The 20,643-nt window shown below is 33.9% G+C and overlaps 1 protein-coding gene across 1 annotated transcript; it reads right to left on the bottom strand.

The window, feature by feature from the left end:
• Positions 1-8,533: 8,533 nt before the first annotated feature.
• Positions 8,534-10,119, bottom strand: LOC133174999 (uncharacterized). Its single transcript, XM_061310093.1, has one exon. It carries the CDS (start codon positions 10,042-10,044, stop codon positions 8,560-8,562), a length of 1,485 nt encoding a protein of 494 aa, XP_061166077.1. The 5' UTR covers positions 10,045-10,119; the 3' UTR covers positions 8,534-8,559.
• Positions 10,120-20,643: the final 10,524 nt, after the last annotated feature.

Raw genomic sequence — 20,643 nt, 5'->3', positions numbered from 1 at the left:
CTTCACCCGCCGTCGATCGTTACGACTCCTAGCTAATTAAAACGTCCTAAAAGTCAGCAGTGATTGGTCAAATAACTGACCGTCTGTAGGTGGCTTCCAGCTCTTCTCCACCATAACCAGCAAGATGACCTTTCTGCTGTGTTTGGTTAGTCCCTGTACTGCTGTTCCCCTATCTTTTAATTGAAATGAATTAAATGAGAATTATTCTCTGTTAATTTATCCAACCCCTTCTTGGCAGTTCATGGGTTAGTTTCGATAACTTATTCATTATCGACCAAAGAGGAATAATTTCTTAATAAAACGGAGAGTTACTTCTCTTTATACATCAGCCTGCTAATGTCATATGAAAAGGATTTGTACAAGGGTACAAAAGAACTTAAAAATCCATTACTTCATAAAGGTACTGCCAGTAGGGTATTCTCAAAAGTAAAACCGCATTGACCAGTATCATAAGCTCAGAGAAAAGGAAGCATAACCCCTTACCCCCCCCCCACCCCACCCGTTTGAAAAAGGACAGGAGTATCTTTTTGTTCCCCTCCATTTTTTGTCTAAATGAGATTCCATCACACAAATGTCAGAAATCTGTATGCAATGGTCTTCTATTTACTTGTTAAAGCCCTAACCACAGCCCCCTCCTTTTTTTTCAGGATGAAAGAGTAATGTAGTAAATACATGAATAGTAAATAACATCGAATAACCTTATCTTGCCGGTCTCGGAGACCATGTGAGCCCCCCCCCCCCACTTCACACTTTTTGTGACTACGCCACGGAGTAATTTTCTTACCACTGCTTGTATACAACGATGGGTTTTACTTGAGATAAATGCACCAAAAATAAAAAATAAAAAGTATCCTTGTTGCTTTTGGAGAACCTTGCCCATAAAGAAAGTTTAATTTTTCTTTAGAGAATGTCGTTTTTGTGACTAGTATATAATTATGTCATCCCTAACAACTCGAGACTTTCACAGAAAAAAAATAACACCTCGGGCCTTTCACAGAAACACCTCGGAAATGAATGCACCCATGTGATCGAAAGTAGTTCGACTTCACCATCTGGAACACCTCGGGCATTGCACAGAAAAACACCTCGGAAACGAAGCATTAATATGCTTTAAAATGCGGGTTATTCGGTCGGAGATGTGGTGAGGCAGAAGCCAATAATAGTAGTTTGCTGAAAAAATAGCTACATTTGAAGTAAGTCCTAAAGTCCTTTTTATATGATTTTTTTATCATGCATATAATAAAACATGTAATTATAGCTTTGATTTGTATAAATTAAAGAGATAATAGCGCTTTTCTGTGAAAGGTCCGAGGTGTTCCGTATGGTATATATATACCTCTCAGGATTCGGCTTATATTTTCTGTATTCATTAATTTTTTATTAGGATTGTGCCGAAAGGGAGATATGTATTGGGTATATAATATGCCAGTTCTGTATGAAAAAAGGTCAGAGTTTGACATACTAATTGTTAGGTCATTATTTACACACTGAATTATCTACAGATTTTTCCGTTTGCCCGATCATGACAAGGAGCACACGGTGGGTGTGACCGATCGACAGGGGATGCTAACTCCTCCATGGCACCTGATCCCACCTCTGATGTTTCAAGAGACAATATTTTATGTATTACTCTGCTCCCAATTTGTATTGCTTCAATAGACTTTTGAGCTTGATTACTGTTCGTTATCTCCATATTTCATTTGAGCTACATTGGCAGAAAATTGGCAGATACTTTTTAATGGTCACACATAGTAGTTTAAAAAAACGTCCTATAAAAATTTGTTGGTCTACCCTAGATAGTCCGATATTATATAGAGAATAATATATATATACCCTTTTCCATATCACATCCTGTATCAGCCACCGATATCAGCCTTAGGACCGAAGGCCCGAGGGCTTATTTTTGTTGAGGACTGATACAGGGTGTGATAAGGAAAAGGGTGTGTTTTATTATGTTTATTACAAGCTCACTGGGATATACATTATATTGAGTCGACATATGAAAGGAAGTAACTATTGTTAATTGATAATACGTCGTCGATATATCTAAATGTCGAGTTGAAGGCCTCAGCAAGTATTTTTTTTCTTCTCATGTATAAGTTTTTGAATAAATTCTGCTTCATATGAATACAAAAATAGTTCTGGTAATAATGGGGTGCAAAAAGTACCCATGGAGATTCCGCCTGATTGTTGGAAGACCTGGTCTCAAAAAAACTACATAGGTATTGTCTATCAGAAATTCAAGCATCCTTTTAATATCAACTTCAGAGTAGTTGTGTGTACAATCAGAATATTTTTTTAACAAAATAGTTTTGCAAATGACCATTGACAAGGTAAGTAAGTTTACGAGTTCCATTTTTATTGAAAAGGCAGCTTACTATGATTTCAAAAAGCCTGGACTTTAATTTATCTTTGGAAATGGTTGTATAAAGTGTTGAAAAGTCGTACGTTTTGATGTTATTGATTTTGGTAAAATTTTGAGATTTCAAATTTTCCAAAACCTCCCAGGAGTTTTTAAGTAATCACATCTGATTTATACCATACCATATACCGTTGTACAGTACTCTTGAAGTTTCTCCTTCACTTTTTGTTAATATTTTAGTGAGGAATAAAGAAAGAGCCTTGGTAGAACACCCTTTCATCCCGTCAATCCATTCATATATTACCTTCACAGAAAAGCATAACGACTGAGTATACGAAGTGCTCGGTCGAAATGATTTTCTGTGAAGTCGTGTGCATCGACCTAATGAAAGGGCTTTATTTCTATGATAGACAAAGCATTAAAAATGACCAACGATATGAACAAAAAAAAATGTTAAAGAACTACGAACGCTAACTCTCGATTCCCGCCTACATTTTAAACTCATTTAATTCAATACTTATGGCAATTTGGCCGTAAAATCTTTGTTGAATGTAAAGACTAGTTCAATGGTAATTGACTGATAATTATAATACCAGTGTTAAATAGTTAATTACCCCTAATTCTAGCAATTTAAAATAAGGGGGGTAGACGATATTTTCCATTGAAATCGGGCTTTAAAGCATCAACAAATTTTAAAATATTCTTGGATATGAATAAATGTTCCTTAAATCTTTTCTTATGTTTTACGCATATAAAATTAAGCATATATCATTAATAAAATACAATGTTTTAGTTGTAAACTCCTTTGAAATTGGTGAAAAAAATAAGCATTTTTGTAGTTTTTTGTCTGTAGACATATGTTCCCCCCGTGAAACACAAAAAGCTTTGGTATAAATTGGTAAATTGACAGTCTATATTACCTGTAAAAAGGAATTTTTGTTTCACGGGGGGGGGGGGGGATGTTTTAAAAATATTTTCCGTTTTCCGTTGATTTCTATAGTGAAAAACGCAAGTTTTACCAAAATTATAGAGTTATCTCTATCTCTTTTCCCAAAGAACTAGTGTTTTCTGAAACTTCATATAAATATCTCTATAATTATGAAAAATCATTCAAATTTGTTAACTTTTAAAAATTGACTTGGAGGTAGGCGGGAGAACAATACTTTTTCCAAATGCACTGCCCCTTTTTCGCGGATACGTTCGACTCTGACCAGATTAACCGGACAGACACGGCGTATTTCATAGAGGTCCGATATTATATCAGATCATACTGCTTTTTCTTCCAAATTAAGTAAAACTGTAAATATCTACAGGGTTAAGTTTTTTAGTTGTAGTGCTAGTTTTTTTTTTCTTCCATTTCCTTTGTTTTTATGACTTTCTAATCTTTTCTTTGTCCTGGTGTCCCAAAAAATTGTCAATTTCTATTGTTCATGTCGTTGGCCATTTTAGGTCTTTGTATAAATTTCCCTATATATTCTTGACACCATGCACAAACTACCTTTTTTTCCCTTTCTTTCTTTTTTTTTTTTTTACTTTGTGGACATTCTCTTACGTGACACAAATTGATGAAATATTTTAAAAATGATTTTAGCACTGCTCGATATTAAACAATACAACTACTAGTATAGCCTTTGTACTGTTAACACAAATATCCCTTTTAAGTTAATTATATAAACAAGTTGGCATGAAAGGACAGAAATGAAAACTATGTTCACCAATATCGAATATATTTAATAATGTTTGTCAGGATAAAGTAAGCATCTATTCAAATGATATATAAACAAAAAGTTATTTTAGTTGTATGGGGCAGGTTCAATTTTTTTTTTTCTGTTGAATTCGAATTCTTATTCAGACAAAGGCCAGAACGAACGTCTGAAAACGTTAATTGATTTATCGGCAATTAGTAAAATTAGTTAACAGAATTACAACTACAGAGAAGATTTGTTTATCCTCATTAGGGTTTTGAGTAAAGGCAAACAAGTAGATTAAAAAGCGCCGCCAAAGTGCACATTCTATATCGATTGTGTACACATATAGGAAAAGGATTACAAAAAAGGTCGATTTCCCAAAGTAGAACCATGCTGTGGAAATTAGTTTTGATTGGGTTCAGAGTCTTTTGTGTTAATTTTAGAAAAGTGAATACGATAGACAGAAAACTTGACATTTTTTTATTTCTTTAAAGAAAGAAACATAACAATAGGAACATATGAAAAAAAGTTGTATAAAATCGTGATTGTATGGAATCGTGCTTCAAACTTATAACTTACGTCACGTGACACAACAGGAGTTCACTGAGCTATAAAGCAATACAATAGAACATCTACCAAAATTCGGTGACTGGAAGTTTACAACTGATGCCAATTAACATTTTAAAGTACAAAATGCATATTACAATATCTAAAGCGAGTTAAGATCAAGAAAAAAAATCCCATCAAATAACATCGAAAAGAAATCATTGACAACAGCCAGATTATAAACCAAATACATGTATTTAATAAAACTGGACAGATAAAAACAGAAAGAGTAAGATCAAAGAGGATGGCAATATATTACTGAAAAACCTTCTACCAGACATAATTACATATTCTTGTTATATATACAACGGTTCCTTGAGGATACATAACACAAACAATGATGCATGAATTGATATATATTTTTTGACTGATTTTGAATACATATGACATAAATAATAAACCCCTAAATGTAAAGAAATCGTAAGTTTGGTGCTTAGAGATGTTTTCTATGTAATTCTGTATAAAATTCTGCACACATTTTCAACATTGTGACCAAATCTTACAATTTCTCCCAGTTTATGTGGTAAACATTATTCAAGCTACTTATCTGGATGAAAATTTATGAGAAATATTACCGATTTCTAAAGAAAAGTTTGTTTGTGTTATTTATCCTTAAGTGATGCTGGGATGTAATAATTCAAAAGAAGTTTTATAAAAAGAGAAGACAATCATCCAGTCTTTTACAATAAACAGCAGAAAGTTTGAAATTAAAATGACATTCGATTCATTTTTGTCAATCTGTTGATTAATGAGCATATAATGAATTCAATTTTACCTCATTATATTACACGAGCTAAAGTTTAAAAAAGAAATTGTGACATACTTCTTACTTATCTTATACAGATTTGGTATTTTTTTAAATTCGTTACAAATGTATGATAAAATACAGAAACATGTTATAATTATTGTAAACCACACATTAGGAGGAACAATGCACATATACATGAAAAATAATACACTTATACAATTAAATAACATACAATTAGTATGAAAATAAGATAATGTGTCAGTAAGTCTTTTTTAATGAAAATTAATTGCTTCATAAAAATATTATATTTTGTGAATAGAAAACTACTCTTTGCCTTGTACGCTGCAGAAAACATTTCACTTTTAAAAATATTAAGTAATATGAAAGCTTCCGTCTAGATCTGGCAAAGAATGGGTAATTCTAATTTGATGACTACATTTCAGAATTGGAACTTTATATGTGGATCGAATGTACAAGAATAATTATATAGCTATTTGATTAACAGAATAGAATGGACGGGATTGAATTCTTATGCAATCTCATTAAGCAATAGTTGATTACTTCACAGGGAACTTGTGCATCACACATGTACGCATACAGTATTTCTCATCTAGTGCATTTTCTTCTGTGACACATGTAAATACATCGTAGTCAATTAGACTATTTCTTATATAAGACCGTATGTTGTTGCTAAAGGGGAAAAGAGTTTAAGATAATAGGCCAATCGGCCAAAATGCTCACCTGTGTCACATTGGCCCTGCTGTCCTTCTGAAGATTATAAAAAAAATTCTCTTTCTTAATAGTTATCACATGAAAAATTTTTGACCCCACATTGTGGTCCCACCCTATCTCCGATTGATCATTTTCTAACACTCATGTACATCCAAACATGGAGGAGCTTCAAAATTACTAGTTTAACTAACATGGTCTTTTATTCTGGAGATTTTATTTGTTTCCGTATACATGCGTTAGGTAAAATTTATTCCACGTCTTAGCCTCACCTTAATCTCAGGGGCCATAATCTGAAGGTAAAAAATGAATCATCAAAAATAGAGATGTTTGTATATTAATTCGCTACTCTAAAAACAAACTTTTTAAGTTCCTTTATATTTCCATGTAAAGCTTACCCTATTGTGACCCAAACTTATAACTGGGGGCCATGTTTTGGAACAAAAATGAATCTACACTATGTAAGGAAGGTTCTTGAAAAGATTTTTAAATGACCCTTACCCTATTTGCCTTTTCTTAATATCACCTTTTAAATGACCCTTACCCTATATTTGCCTTTTCTTGATATTACCTTTTAGAAGGAGGTAAGGCCAGTTCTGGTTAAAATTCGCCTAATGGTTCTGGAGAAACAGTTGAAATTGTGTAAACAGACAACGGACAAATTTCCATCAGAAAAGCTCACCTGAGCTGAAGGCTCAGGTGAGCTAATACATTAAGCATGTTTTGGACCATACTAGGTCATAGCATTTTTCTTATTTCTAGCTGGTATTGCTTATATCTATATTAAAATATGGTGAAAGTTTTAGTTTCAGGTTGAATACTTTACCACTGGACAAATATAAAAATCTTATCTTTACACACAACAATCGAATAATACAATAACTCTGGCCTTGGGGAACATTTCAAAATGAGAAACAAAAATATACGAAACGATCAATAATTAATCAATAAAAATATTTCAATGACAATCAATAATCAAAAAGTCCATACATAAATATGACACGTTAATTTTCTTTGAATTCCTTGGTTTTGCAACTGGGTGTAGGATTTTTTGTTGTTGAAACTAGTTACGCAGAACACAGTAATATATAGACATTATGGGAAACTTCATCGACACCATTCCTTTATTATAATGTGTGAAGATATATATTTTACCAACTCTCTGAATATAATACTAGAGCACGACTGTACTCGTTATTTATTGAATTGGTTATCATGGAAACTGCGCTGGTAATCGTTGATTTCTGCTTTATTGCATACAATGTAAAGCGAGTAACAATTCATATTTTATGAACTGAGATTCAATTTTCTCTTGTGCGATGAAGCATCCGTAATGATAACACTATACCAATAAAAGGGTTCTATGTAAGAGCTGGAATTGGTATGTGTTACTCGGTATAAAAGGTAACGGGACGTTTCGCCCCTAGTGACGTTTCGCACCGGGACCATTCGCCCCAAAAGACGTTTCGCGCCGAGACGTTTCGCGCAGAATTTAATCTACATTGTCTACAACAATATATTACGATGTTTTAAGATAAATATTTATATATAAGGTTAATATTGAATATGTTAAAAAAAATGTTCTAAGGTTACTAAAATACTTTTATGTTTTAAAAATTGTTGAAAATAGGCTTATACCATAATTAAATGTATAATTATTCATGTGCAGATATAATTATATTTATTCAGCAATCATAATTGTCTGATTCAGTTTTGTAATTAAGGTGTTATAACTATAATTTGGAGATTCTTCATCATGTCAAGATAAAGAGGAGAATTAAATTATGAGACGGTTGTCAAGTTCATTTTACCGTTGCTCAATAGCTAGGATGCACACCGACTCCAATGCCTGTTACATCAAAGTAGATTATTTTTTTTTTTTTAAAAATCATCATGTCATTAAAATAATCACGAGTTGCTGTTTTCTCACATCATAAAAAAAAATATCAGGTCATTTAGAAATATCTTTTCTTTTTTTTAAGTAACAGGAATTCATAAAAAAAAAAATCAGGTCTGACAATTTTTTTTTTAATTTTAGTGTGGTTATGGGGGGGGGGGGGGGGGGGGATATAGTATGATATAGATATAAATTCTCAGTTTTTATTCTCTACAAGTGTATTTTTGTATGCATCATCTATTAATATTTCCCCATACAGGCAAAATTATCTCAATCAGGTCTTCAGAGTGTCAGGTCTTTAGTATATCCCATATAAATTGCTTTATTGATTGAACCAATGGATTGGATTAATATAACACAGTACAAAAGTTATTAAGAGGTTAATAATTGCTGTTAACAAGTGATAATTACCACATAATTGATTAATTGATCTTCGGCGCGAACCGTCTTGAGGCGAAACGTCTCAGCGCGAATGGTCTTTCGGGGCGAACCGTCCCGCACTCGTATAAAAGGTCCGAGGAAATTCTAGCTAGGAGAGCTCGGCCATTTCAAAGTTTCTAAGGACATCCTCGGTCAGCGTGAAGGAATCTAATGAATCGTTGTCTTTGTCGCTGTTTGGCTTCGTGAATTTTTTAATGCGGTCTAAACATGACTCGCTCCTAAAGACCCCTATCAGAGTTTTATACGGTCCGGGCTTATTGTTGCGGATAAACACGCCCTTCCTTCCCGTTTTGATCTGAGTTTGGCATTGGAGGTTTTTCTGAGCGGACACATTGTCAAGTGTCACCAGCACGTGCTTATCACTGCTGTCCTCATCACAGAGATCAATGCAACTTTGAGGATACAATTTCCTCTTCATGGTAAACCCTCGCGTATCTGACCGCGAGAGGTCGCTTGTAAAACTTTTCGAGGATGAAATGTGATCATTTGAGAACGTTCGACAACTGTCGTCTGTTGTATCACACGACACAGAATGAACAATTTTCCCGTTAGGAATCTCGTGATAATCAACGTGTACCGAGATGTTGGCGAGATCAGCTCCCAGAGCATCAGGAGTCGAAGGAGGACTTACCTGAATTTGTGGGGGTAATTTCTCCTGCGGGGGAGAAGTCCTATAAGCAGGGTTATCAAAACACGATCCCCGATCATCTTTCTCCGTATCCACAGATTTACTTTGCATGTCATGGTGATCACAACTCTTGGAAAGACGATCCTGAAAAACCGCCCGTCTGTGAACACGTCTTTCGTTGCGCAGCGCTTGTCGTTGTCCGGTGCGTGCGCGAATATTCGGGAGTGACGAAGTCTTTAACCATGTGTCATAGATATATTTCCTCCTTCGCGATCGACTCGGGTTCGGTGAAGCTTCACAGCTGTTCTTCCACTTCCGTTGGATTTCAGGTGTGATGATAAGTGCAGGCGTACTGATGCTAAGAGCTTTAAACAAAGTCGGGTATCTTTCCTCCACCGACTTCTGTCTTTTTGTCCGTTTCTGGATGGGAACTTGAATTCCTCTGAAGTAATTTTTTCTGAATTCGTCGATGATCATGTCGTACAAAACATCCTTTTGGACTTGTTTGACATTGACATTGTGCTGAGGTAGAATGTTACACACGTACTTTTCTTTAATTTCACAGTACAATACAACGGCGATGATCATGACAAAGAACCCTACACCCATAAACACTGGCCCCACGTACGCTAAAACCTTTAACCCCTCAACAGAAACTGCGGTAGTTTCGGTCACGTTACTCCTGAAGCGCCTGGATCTGTCTTCCTCGGGTATCCCTAGAAACGCACTGGGATTATATCCGATAAAACTCATAAGAGCCCCACTGATTAAAATCAAAACTCCTATTGCTGTTCCTACCAGAGTAGGCATCAAACAGGGCATGCGCACACATTCGTACCATTTCAATTTTCGTTGTATTACGTTTCGTCTGGATGGTCTTCGGGAAAACCATAATCTCTTGGAATCGGGATTACTGAGGTGCACATGCGCACGAGGCACAAACATTGCGCGTTAAGCGTCGGCGTCATGAGGGCGCTTTTTTACACCATTTCGAATTTTTCTTGTAGAAGACATTACTTGAGCTGGGATAGGCCTTGAGATTAACAAAGTCGAAAGATGCTCTTAATCCAGTGTCGAAACCTACAAGAAAAAAAGATATAATAAAAATCAGGCTTTAATTTCTGAGATTTACTCAATATGCTTACTCAAATTTTGTAAAGTGTTCAAATAGTATTCCTTTCTTTCACCCCATTTATAACATGCCTAAGTGAAAAAAAGTACACAAAGTGTTTATCAGTTCATGAATAAAAAGTTTGAAAGATATTTAGTTATTATTATTTTTTGGAATCTGAGTTACCATTTATCGAGTTGACTAGGTTACGTAGCGCGGACCGTTATGCGTTAAGCCGACTGAGATTCCGTAACACAATAAATATGTTTTAGACTTGTTTAGCCGTTTCTTTTAACATATTAAATTATCCTGATTATAGCTCGTCACTCGATAATCAATAGATTTACACCGAGAATTCAAACAAGAGGCAGTTTTTATGTTGTTACAATTCGCCACCTTCCACATGAACAATCAAGACTTGTGAATTATTAATACCACTGTTATGAAACGCCGTCGTGAAAATTTTCGATGTTTGTCTGTTAAATGACTAATGACAAAATGGCTCCTGTTAGAAACACAGTAAAGGTGAAACAGATTCTTATCGAATTAGATAACACTGCCTTTCCAAACATCGGGAGAAAATCGTTACGAAGGATGTGATATAATTTCTATTGTAACCCAGGCATTAAACCGGGACGAAGACCGCTGACGCTTTCAAACACAGTACCAGTATATAGAATCCTGAAGACCCCAATCGCCTAAGTCCACAATTATTTATTTTGGGATATTGAAAAAAACCTAAGAACAATATTAAATCTTCGATGTGCATGACAGTATTCTGAAGTTTAAAATGTGGAAGTGCATAAAATATAACATTTATAATTGAGCACAATTTTCCTCTTCAACTGATTTTAAAATTTGCAATTATGTCTTTCAAATATGCATTAGATTGACTCATGTATTACCATAAATTATCGGATAAAAAGCAACTCGAAAGGCGCTAACATATGATTACATCTATAATGAGTACGTTTACAGTAGTAAGCCTAAACAATAAGAAAAACCCTCGAAAGCTGCGATTCCTAATATTTTTTTGTTCAACAGTCTCTTCTGATAGTTCCTTCAATAACTGAACATTTTAATGAAGGGTCGAGAATATCTCTCTCCTAGTCTGATACTTATTCTTTGATCGTTTTTGTTTACATTAGAAAATGGAAAACTGAACGTAATTCGACAAATGAACGAACGCAGTGGTAAGAATATGGTGCTTCAAAGAAAAATGCTGATCATTTGACAGGGGATGCTTACTCCTACTAGGCACCTGATCCCACCTCTGGAATTTCCGGAAGTCTGTGTTATGCCCTGTTCATAGATTTGTTTTGTTTGAAGATTTTTTTTTAGATCGATCACTGTTCGTTAGTTTCACCTTTTCATACACAAAATTTTCAGTATTTGTCCATACAACTGAACCAAGTACACCCACTGACATTCAAAACAACATACCTTTATCTTAGGGGTCAATGGGAAATAATTTACCTTAATCCGCAGGCACAAAACACAAACAAATTTCAGGATTTGTCAAAATAAGTTCTAAACCAATGGTCATTAAAGACCTTAATATACTTAAGCAATTGGCTTATTAGTTATATAAAGACCCAAATGACAAAGACGTGCAACATACTCTATTACCATGCAATGAGCCATAATATATTCAAATAACTAAAAGCCACAAGATTCTTAAAAGTCAGTATATCATATGCCATCTCACTGTGTCCAATGGAACCGGGATATGTACAGTATCCATGGTTCAAATGGCCAATACTGATTTACAATCCATGCGTCTACAGTGCGAATAAAAAGGATTAAGACGAGCTATACGCATATATAATGGCGAATTAGACAGAAATGTTGTACCAAAATAAATAAAAAAGTTTCACTCCATCTAGTTTACTGAAAGTCTGGAAAAGACGACAGTCTGCGATGGAGTCACTGATTTATCGGGCAAAGGATAAATAGACGCCTCCGAGTTAAAATATCACAGCAATGGTAAATAGTAATGTCACAATTTGTGGATCATTACATGAGTAAAAATTCCCAGATGGAATGTTAAACAATTAATCGTTGTAAACCGTTTCCTGAGCTAGAATGTCATACAAATGCTCAGAAATCCTCCAGGGAATGTTTTCACTGAAAAAAATCGACGGCAATTAGTATTTCAATGAGTAATTTATCAGAAAAGGGAACTTCATTTGATAATTTGCAACAGTAAAAACAGCTACAGAGAATATTTGTATGATGGACGACGGTTACTATGAAATCATTCTAATTCGTGGGAGTCAATGTTCGTTAGAAACCAAAATTTTCCTGGTTCGTGGGTCATTCGGCAAACCTCGGCTGATTCCGTCACCTTCATCAAACAGTTAGATGAGGTACGAATCGGCCGAGGTGTGCCGAGTGGTTCGTGGGTATTTAATTTTCTGGGTAACTCGTTCATAGGAATATTCTATCACCTGATGCGTTGACAGATTTAGTAGTGCTTATTCGTGGGTAAGGGTCCCCACAAAAACGATAATGATTCCACAGCATGTCTAAATTAATCGTAGTTAGAAGCTGTTTTTATCTTATATGTCAGAATGGAAAAGACAACCAAAGATAATATTCAACAAATGAGAAAAAACAGTCTCAATTTAAAATAGATAAAATATATTCCTATTTCAGGGGAAACAGTCGATCATGTCATTTTTAGGCTGGTCACGTGACCCCATCTGTTAGTTTCAGTTACTGTTAGTCAAAATCAAAAGCGGAAGCCGTGCGTTCAGCACCTCAATTAAATCTACGTTAAAGGAAAAAGTGCAGTCATTTTTTTTTTTTTTGGTCATAAGACATTCACGCTAAACCAAACAAAAGAAAGTAATTTTAAAATAAGATTTCTTTTACACAAATTAAAGATAATTGGAGAAGCATTTTGAAAATTTCATTGTTTTAAAACTCAATTCATGTAAACAAACTACACGATGCGTAATATCAGACTGCGCAACCGCTTGTTTACTTCCGGAAATGTCAGATTAATTCTAACCTCGTTAAATTCGGTCATCGCTATAAGGTTCTAATAAAGAATGAATTTAATTATTTGTTACAATGTTTTAAATTTCATTTTAATTTTGAATTTCTACTTTTTTAAAAGTAAGATTCAAAACTGTATAAAAATCCTCAACGGTTACGAAGTTTTTAAAATCATGAACTTTATTAATTTGACCCCGTCTTTCAGAACACCGTTTCAGTATTTTGATTATCTCATAATCTGGAAGCCATTATCTCCCAAAAACAATATCCCCCAAAATATTTAAAAATAAAAAAAATGTAAAGACTAGCCAGAACATGTCTTGAGTCATTAATCCACATGCTGTTGCAAACCTTACATCCAAACATTTCTGGTATGTAAACTTTATCCTGTGTTTTAAGTAGACAGTTTTAATTTGGAATCTATTTCCTGGGCTTTAAATGCACACATGCAGAACTGAAGCTGAGAAGTGTACAATCACTAAAAAAAGAAAAAGGTTGGTAAGAACGATTGGCCGTAGCCCCAACTTAAGAATTAAAAATTATTTCAAATCCCATTGCCTGAAAATTTCCAATAGGAAATGTTTTCCGTGAGTAAACAGACATAAGATTTGTGAAAAAAAAACCAACTGTACAGTTAACATAATTCAATTTCTACCAAAACAAAAACAAAAACAAACAAACAAATTGCGTGTACAAGACTTTCTAACTCCAGAAACTATTACTTTCAGGATAATTTTGTGGAAAACTTTTTAAGTTTAATATTGAGGAAATTCCATGCTAAAGATTCAAGAACTAGCATTTGGTTTAAGTATAGGGTCATTTATTCGGAAGGCTGGGTAAACGATGACGTAATCCTCAAGGTGATTTGAAGAATTACTACAGCATACTACTACGTCATATTTCTCCATAGCTACATGTGTACTTCTAGCAGTTAACATAGCTACTCTAGCAGTTAGTTCAGCTATCTCTAGCAGTTAGCATAGCTACCTCTAGAAGTTAACATAACTACCTCTAGCGGTTAGTACAACTATCTCTAGCAGTTAGTACAAGTAGCAGTTAGCATAGCTACTCTAGCAGTTAGTACAGCTATCTCTAACAGTACGCGCAGATATCTCTAGCAATTAGCATAGCTACCTCTAGAAGTTAACATAGCTACCTCTAGTAGTTAGTACAGCTATCTCTAGCAGTTAGCATAGCTACCTCTAGAAGTTAACATAGCTACTTCTAGCATTTAGCATATCTACCTCTAACAGTAAAGAGATCCATATACTTAAGATAAGAATAATACACTGTATGTTTAAAGATGCTTTCTAGGAACTTACATTGAATTTGTTATTTTTTCCATTCTGTTTAATTTCTGAAAATATCAAACTTTGATTTTATTCTCCAATTTGATTTCTTAACTACTGTCTGATTTTTTTTCTCTCGCTACAGTTGGATAATATTGGAATGGTATATACGGCAGCAATGAAGAATATGAACTAATGATATATTTCATTGCTTAACAAATATTGGCTGAATGAGTTATCATTTATTACGATAAATTGACCGGGGCTACTTAATCAATATTCTAAAATCTGAAACATATTTCTTTTAGCATTGATAATTTCACAAATAAAGTGCTTGTTGTTATTCTGTGGTCCCTTTACATTCAATACCAGTGTATCTGAAAACATTTGGAGACAGGTTAATAGACAGCCAGGACCTATTAGTCTTCCATGTCTCTAGCTAGTCTGGACTATTACATGTCTACAGATCTCCACATGCTGCTTCAGGTCCACGTAGAAGTTTGAGTTTCCAAAATAATTAGTTTACATTATCATGAATTATAAATGAAACACGGAATCGCGGAGCATTAACCAGGAATCCCATTCAAAGCAGTGGACGAGGGATAAATTGAATAAACTTGTAAGATAGAGAATCTGGGCTTATTGATTCCATGGGATTAGGGAGTTCTGAGAGACCAAACGATACCTTCCTCCGAGGTCTGTACACCAAATACATAAAATCTATTACCTAAAGGGGTTCTATAAAGCAAACTCAGCAATATATATAATAAAACAGTGCATTCTGATTAGTTTTATTATACTCAAATTTCGAAATCTGAAGGTATTCTCTTTTCAAGAATTAATGATAACAAGTAATAGTATGCATGTGTTTGTGTGTGGGGGCTGTTTCTTGGTAGCCCATTCTCATTTTCCTATATTTGTATAATTCTTAAAAAGGAAAATGAAACCCCTAGGAGACCAGGAATCCTTGTCGTATCCCCCCCTCTACAAACATACTGGATATGTTTCGTTATACGATTTTTAAAAATACTCTTTATTATATGATTGAATAATTCCTATCTCTCTAATTGGCTGAAATCCAACATTGTAGAAAAATATCACGTTATGTTCACCTGTACGTGACCTTCCAAGTGAACATAAGGATTAATTTTTTTCTACATTGGACTAAAAAAAGATCGGGAAATTCCAAATTGATACAAATAGTTCTGGAAAGTTATTTCACTTGCACCCAACTTCCACTCAGTTTAACATAAAATTCAGGCAAAATCAATCCTACGAGTCTGACATTTATTTTTTTTTCTCTTTATCGCACTTAGAATAGATTTTTAAAAAATCCAAATTAATTTATGTATATTTATTTATGTTTATTTTATCCCACTTCTCTCATTACGTGTTGGTACATGTAAGACTTCAGCACTGGAATTTGAACAAGTAAGATGGCACGGATTGCTTAACGAGTTTGTACTAGAACTTGAACTTGAAGTACAATATTCACCTCGCCTTTCGGACTCGGTGAATATTGTACTCCTCAGGTGGCTAAATTATCGTACTGACTTCAAACCAGCAATCATTGTATAATATTACCCAGACTACAGGTCATGTAAAAATAAAGGGACAATTGTTTATTATTTGCTGTTCATTATTTGGTGTTTATAAAGGGATAACCAACAAGAAGGCACGTGATAATTAAAAAAAAATTATCCAAATGCTCCCCACCCCATTTTAGACTCTCTTTCAAATCGATATAGGCCCAGTTAAGTATTAAACATGTCTATTGAAGACAACATTTCTTATATACAATGAAAAACTTGACTTAACTGGCATGGTAATATTACCGCCTTCCTTGGATGACGGTTTACAAATTGAAGTATTTTACAGTCTTGTACTGTGTACTTCTTCTCTTTCTTTTGATAGGTAGAAAATGCATAATGTGAAATTTTTCATTTATTTATTTGGTTGAAATGTTGTTCAATGCAGGCGAGATCAAAAGCTGGTGATCTTAGTTTCTACGACTAACAGTTTTAAAAGATTTTAAATCTTAAAAAAAATTAAAAAAGGAAGAAAAGCACGATAAATGAAACTGACACTTTAATTTGTTATAGCAACCATTAAAATGTTTTTTTTAAAATTTCTATTGTTAATAAAATGTTCTTTTTGTAAACATTACAATCAGTGTTTTACTCTGTTTTATATGTCTTTTATATGGTAGGGCTTATAAGTGTAAAAAGTTGTTACAGAAATACAAAGCCAAGAACTATTCAAGAATTAGAGGATTTGATTAGAAAATCTTGTGAAATTCGTTTGGAAAATCCAGGGTTCCCCAAGCCTGGCACACAAACTTAGACTGCATGTATACAATGTAAATATGCCGGGGGAAATAAAAATAGAAAAAAGAATTACTCAAAAATAATACGGCCCGAAACATGTATGTCAGTTCACTGTTTAAGGTTGTTCCCAAAGACAGCAAAGGTTTTTTTAAATAAGAGGCTCATAGTCCACAACTCACAGCCGAGTCACTTAAGCTTTCCTGTTCTTCACCAACTGATTTTTTTTTTTAAATTTCACTCTTTAATTTCATAAAAATTGAACTCTATACTGTGGACCAAAATTTAGCCGTAATGATTTAATCATATACATGTAGTTGAATCCACACAACATTGGGATACTTCAGTATCAATACAATCATCATGGCTCTGCTGCTCTACAAAACTCTTTTTTCCTGTACATATACATGATGTAAAATTTCCATCTCTTATTTCGGCCCAACCCTAATCCCATGGCTCATAATTTTACATATATGCATAAAAATTCATTGCACACAATTTATGGATAAAATTAAAATGTTTTCCTTATTAAAATGATGTAGTGTGGTCTTGTCATTCTACAACAGATTTCTTCCTATATACTCTAAAGATTTTTAAAGATGTTATATACTTTGTCGCCTATTGTCGCATCACCCTACCCCGGGGGTCATAATTTGGAAAAACTTAAATCTTTTTCTGGCGCAGTGGTTTTTGAGAAGAAGATATTTAAAAGATGCCGGTAAAATTTCAGTTTTCTTTGATTATCTCCCCTTGAAAGAGGAAGTGACCCTTCATTTGAATAATCTTGAATCTCTTTACCCAAAGATACTTTGTGGTAAATTTGGTTGAAATTGGCCCGTTGTTCTTGATAAGAAGTCGAAAATATGAAAAAGTCTACAGACGGACGCCGGACATGTGATCAGAAAAGTTCACTTGAGCTTTAGCTCAGATAAGCTAAAAAGCTATACTTGTTTTGTGGGGGCCTAATACTTTAAATTCACAAAACTGCAATGGAATTTGTGTTTACGGTTATAGTTTATACAAAGTCAAACCAAGTTCGAGCATTCTTCAAAGACAGGGATCTTTTTTTTTTTACTGTATACAATTTTTCTTATTTAGCGTTGAAACCTGCATAGCGTATCGAAGTAAGGATTATCATTTGTATAGTGATATTTCATACAACTTCAAAAATAATTCTTAAGAAAGACGGAATTTGATAAAAATACTACCAATATTTTACATTACTTTGATAAAGTAGTTTTCTTTTTTCTACCGATTTTTTCCTCTTACACGTATTTATAATTTTTCACATTCAAGAGAAATTTTCTTCTTTCATTTTGTCTTTCTTATATATGTCTATCACAATTGGTTAATTAAAGATTGAATAAATGTACAGTGAAGTATGTTTAAATGAATGAACTGGTTTAAGGTTTTCTTATTTATAAATTTCTATTTCAGCGTAAGAACATACAGTCAAACCTTCTTATCTTGAACTCTATAGGACAGAGAAAAAACTTCGAGATATCCAAGATTTCGAGATATTGAGAATAAAATACTTAAAGAAAAAGTGTTTGGGACTTTCAAATCATTTCGACATATCCAAGGTATTCGAGATATTCGCGTCGAGATACTGAAGTTCAGGTGTAGTATCTTAATAATACTTTGACAGAGTTAGGGATTTTCGATGAGTACGATTTTGGAGATTTTTTTTAATGGTTCTGGCGTACATTCTCGCTAGAAAGACCAAAGCAGACCACTTACAGACAATCATCATAAAAGTGTAATTTTTGGGATTTTATATCCGAAGGCGATAATTGAGACACCACAAACTGGGGGAACTTATCCTAACTTATGTAAGCGGATCGGCTTTACTTCCGAGACTGGATGCTACAGAAAAATTAAATCAGCGGTAGATATTATAGACCACCAATGTATACCAGACGATCACAGCTTCTTGTAAAAAGTTTGCTAATAATGAAAAAAGTAAAAATAAAAACAATATATAGTACACTGGTATCTTAATCATAAAGCCTGTCTGAATATTCTATTTGCTACCTCCTTTGTTTATTATATCTATTTAATCTGATTATTTTCTGTTAAATGCATAAATCCGATGAATGGGGAGTCACCAGAAATACTAACCTGGAATCCCAAGTAAATCTGATCATTTCTCGTCAAAACCTTACTCACCTTGGTAAAATCCCCGGATGATAGGTATCCCTGATATAAATCACAAAGCACCTGTCGCTGTTGTTACCTTTTGCTGTAGTGACATATCATAATTAAAGCATAGGGCTGAACGAGCCTTCTGATTAGCAAACAAGTATACGATATTTATCAATAACAATCGAACGCACTGAAATCCGATATAAGACCTAGTCATGAGCGCTCCAAACATTGCGGTAACTAACACATAATACCAGTCTCAACAATATCACTCAAAAATCAATTTAGTATACTTTTGGTAAAAATCAATTACCTTTTAATTGTACAGTCTACGTGTGCTTTGCATCACCTGTGAATTGTTTTCATTGATAGTACTACTCCTAAACAACTCACGCGAAATTTGATCTTACCATATCAGCATCCCTAACAAAAGATCCCCCTACATCAGCCGGTAGACAGATATCAAATACAGCGACGTTCATCGGTGACAATGATATTTTTTTTTTGTAAAAATCGATTTGTAATTCGTCAGAGTTAATTATACAAACAGGCATATACCTGTGTAGTTACTGGTTTGTAGTAGGTATATACATTATTAACTTGATGACGTCAGTAAAAAAACCTATATATTTTATATTTGTCTATTTCTGGGTGTTCTGTGCGTGGGTCAGCCTATATTAGGAAGAATTAAATTTAAAATACCTACACAGGTGGAATAGAACGTAAGATGCACTAAATAGATAATTTAATTTAAAAAAATTAAAAAGAATAGGATATTCCTGGAATCTTTCTGAACCATTTCGTGAAAAGCAGAAAATAAGAAGTCAGTCCGTGATAAAATTCAAATTAAGCAGAGCCAATATTTTAAATACATTGGATTTTCCTTCAGAATTTAGGATTTTGTTTATTATATATACATGTATAAATTCTTCAGCCTTCTGAACAAGTCAGGCTTGAGAATCTACGCAACTACATAGCGTTGATTTATTATAATATTTCGTAACAATGTAAGTGAAATAACAAAATGTCGGCATTACTTTCAAATGACCACAAAATCATCATATTTTACTCAGTCATAGATTTTTTTGAGCAGAAATCAAAGTATCGTTAATTCATAGAACAATTAATTGTGCTGACGCTAATTGATATCTGCATTAACAATCAATATCTCGCGTAGATATTTTCTAAAACAATAGAAGATACTAAAATACAATGGGTTTTCGTCTTTTGAATGACGAAAAATACTTCCGCTTACGCACTATGATTTATTTATGATATTGATTCCAAGTTGGTTTAATCCGAAAATAAATCAGTCAATTTTAGAACAGTTATGAAACATTGCTAAGAACATTTATAGTGGCCACTCAAAATAACTCTTCTGTGACGTTTATTAATGTCCTTTTCTCCTCAAAGATGTAGAATCGACAACAAGCGTACATCTGAACTGATCTTCATTAAGATCTTGAAACATTTTAAAACAAATATATTGTGAGAGATATTCAGTAACTGCTCTTATAACCTTAGAGTTATGAGCCCGATAATGACTCATTTTCCACAATGTAATAAATTGTGTACTATTCCAATTATCTGATCGTAATCTGTCGGATCTGTATACTGTATTTGTCTATTTTGACTAATAAAACTAATACGTCATCTTCTTTCGTTCACGAAT

This window comes from Saccostrea echinata, unplaced genomic scaffold (assembly GCF_033153115.1).
Source record: "Saccostrea echinata isolate AGI-Se365-2 ecotype Australia unplaced genomic scaffold, CSIRO_AGI_Sech_v1 ptg000060l, whole genome shotgun sequence".
Lineage (NCBI taxonomy): Eukaryota > Metazoa > Mollusca > Bivalvia > Ostreida > Ostreidae > Saccostrea > Saccostrea echinata.
This window is presented reverse-complemented; position numbering and strand designations above follow the sequence as displayed.

Excerpts from the sequence above, each read along its gene's own strand:
- LOC133174999 (XM_061310093.1), bottom strand. The coding sequence starts at position 10,044 with ATGTTTGTGCCTCGTGCGCATGTGCACCTCAGTAATCCCGATTCCAAG.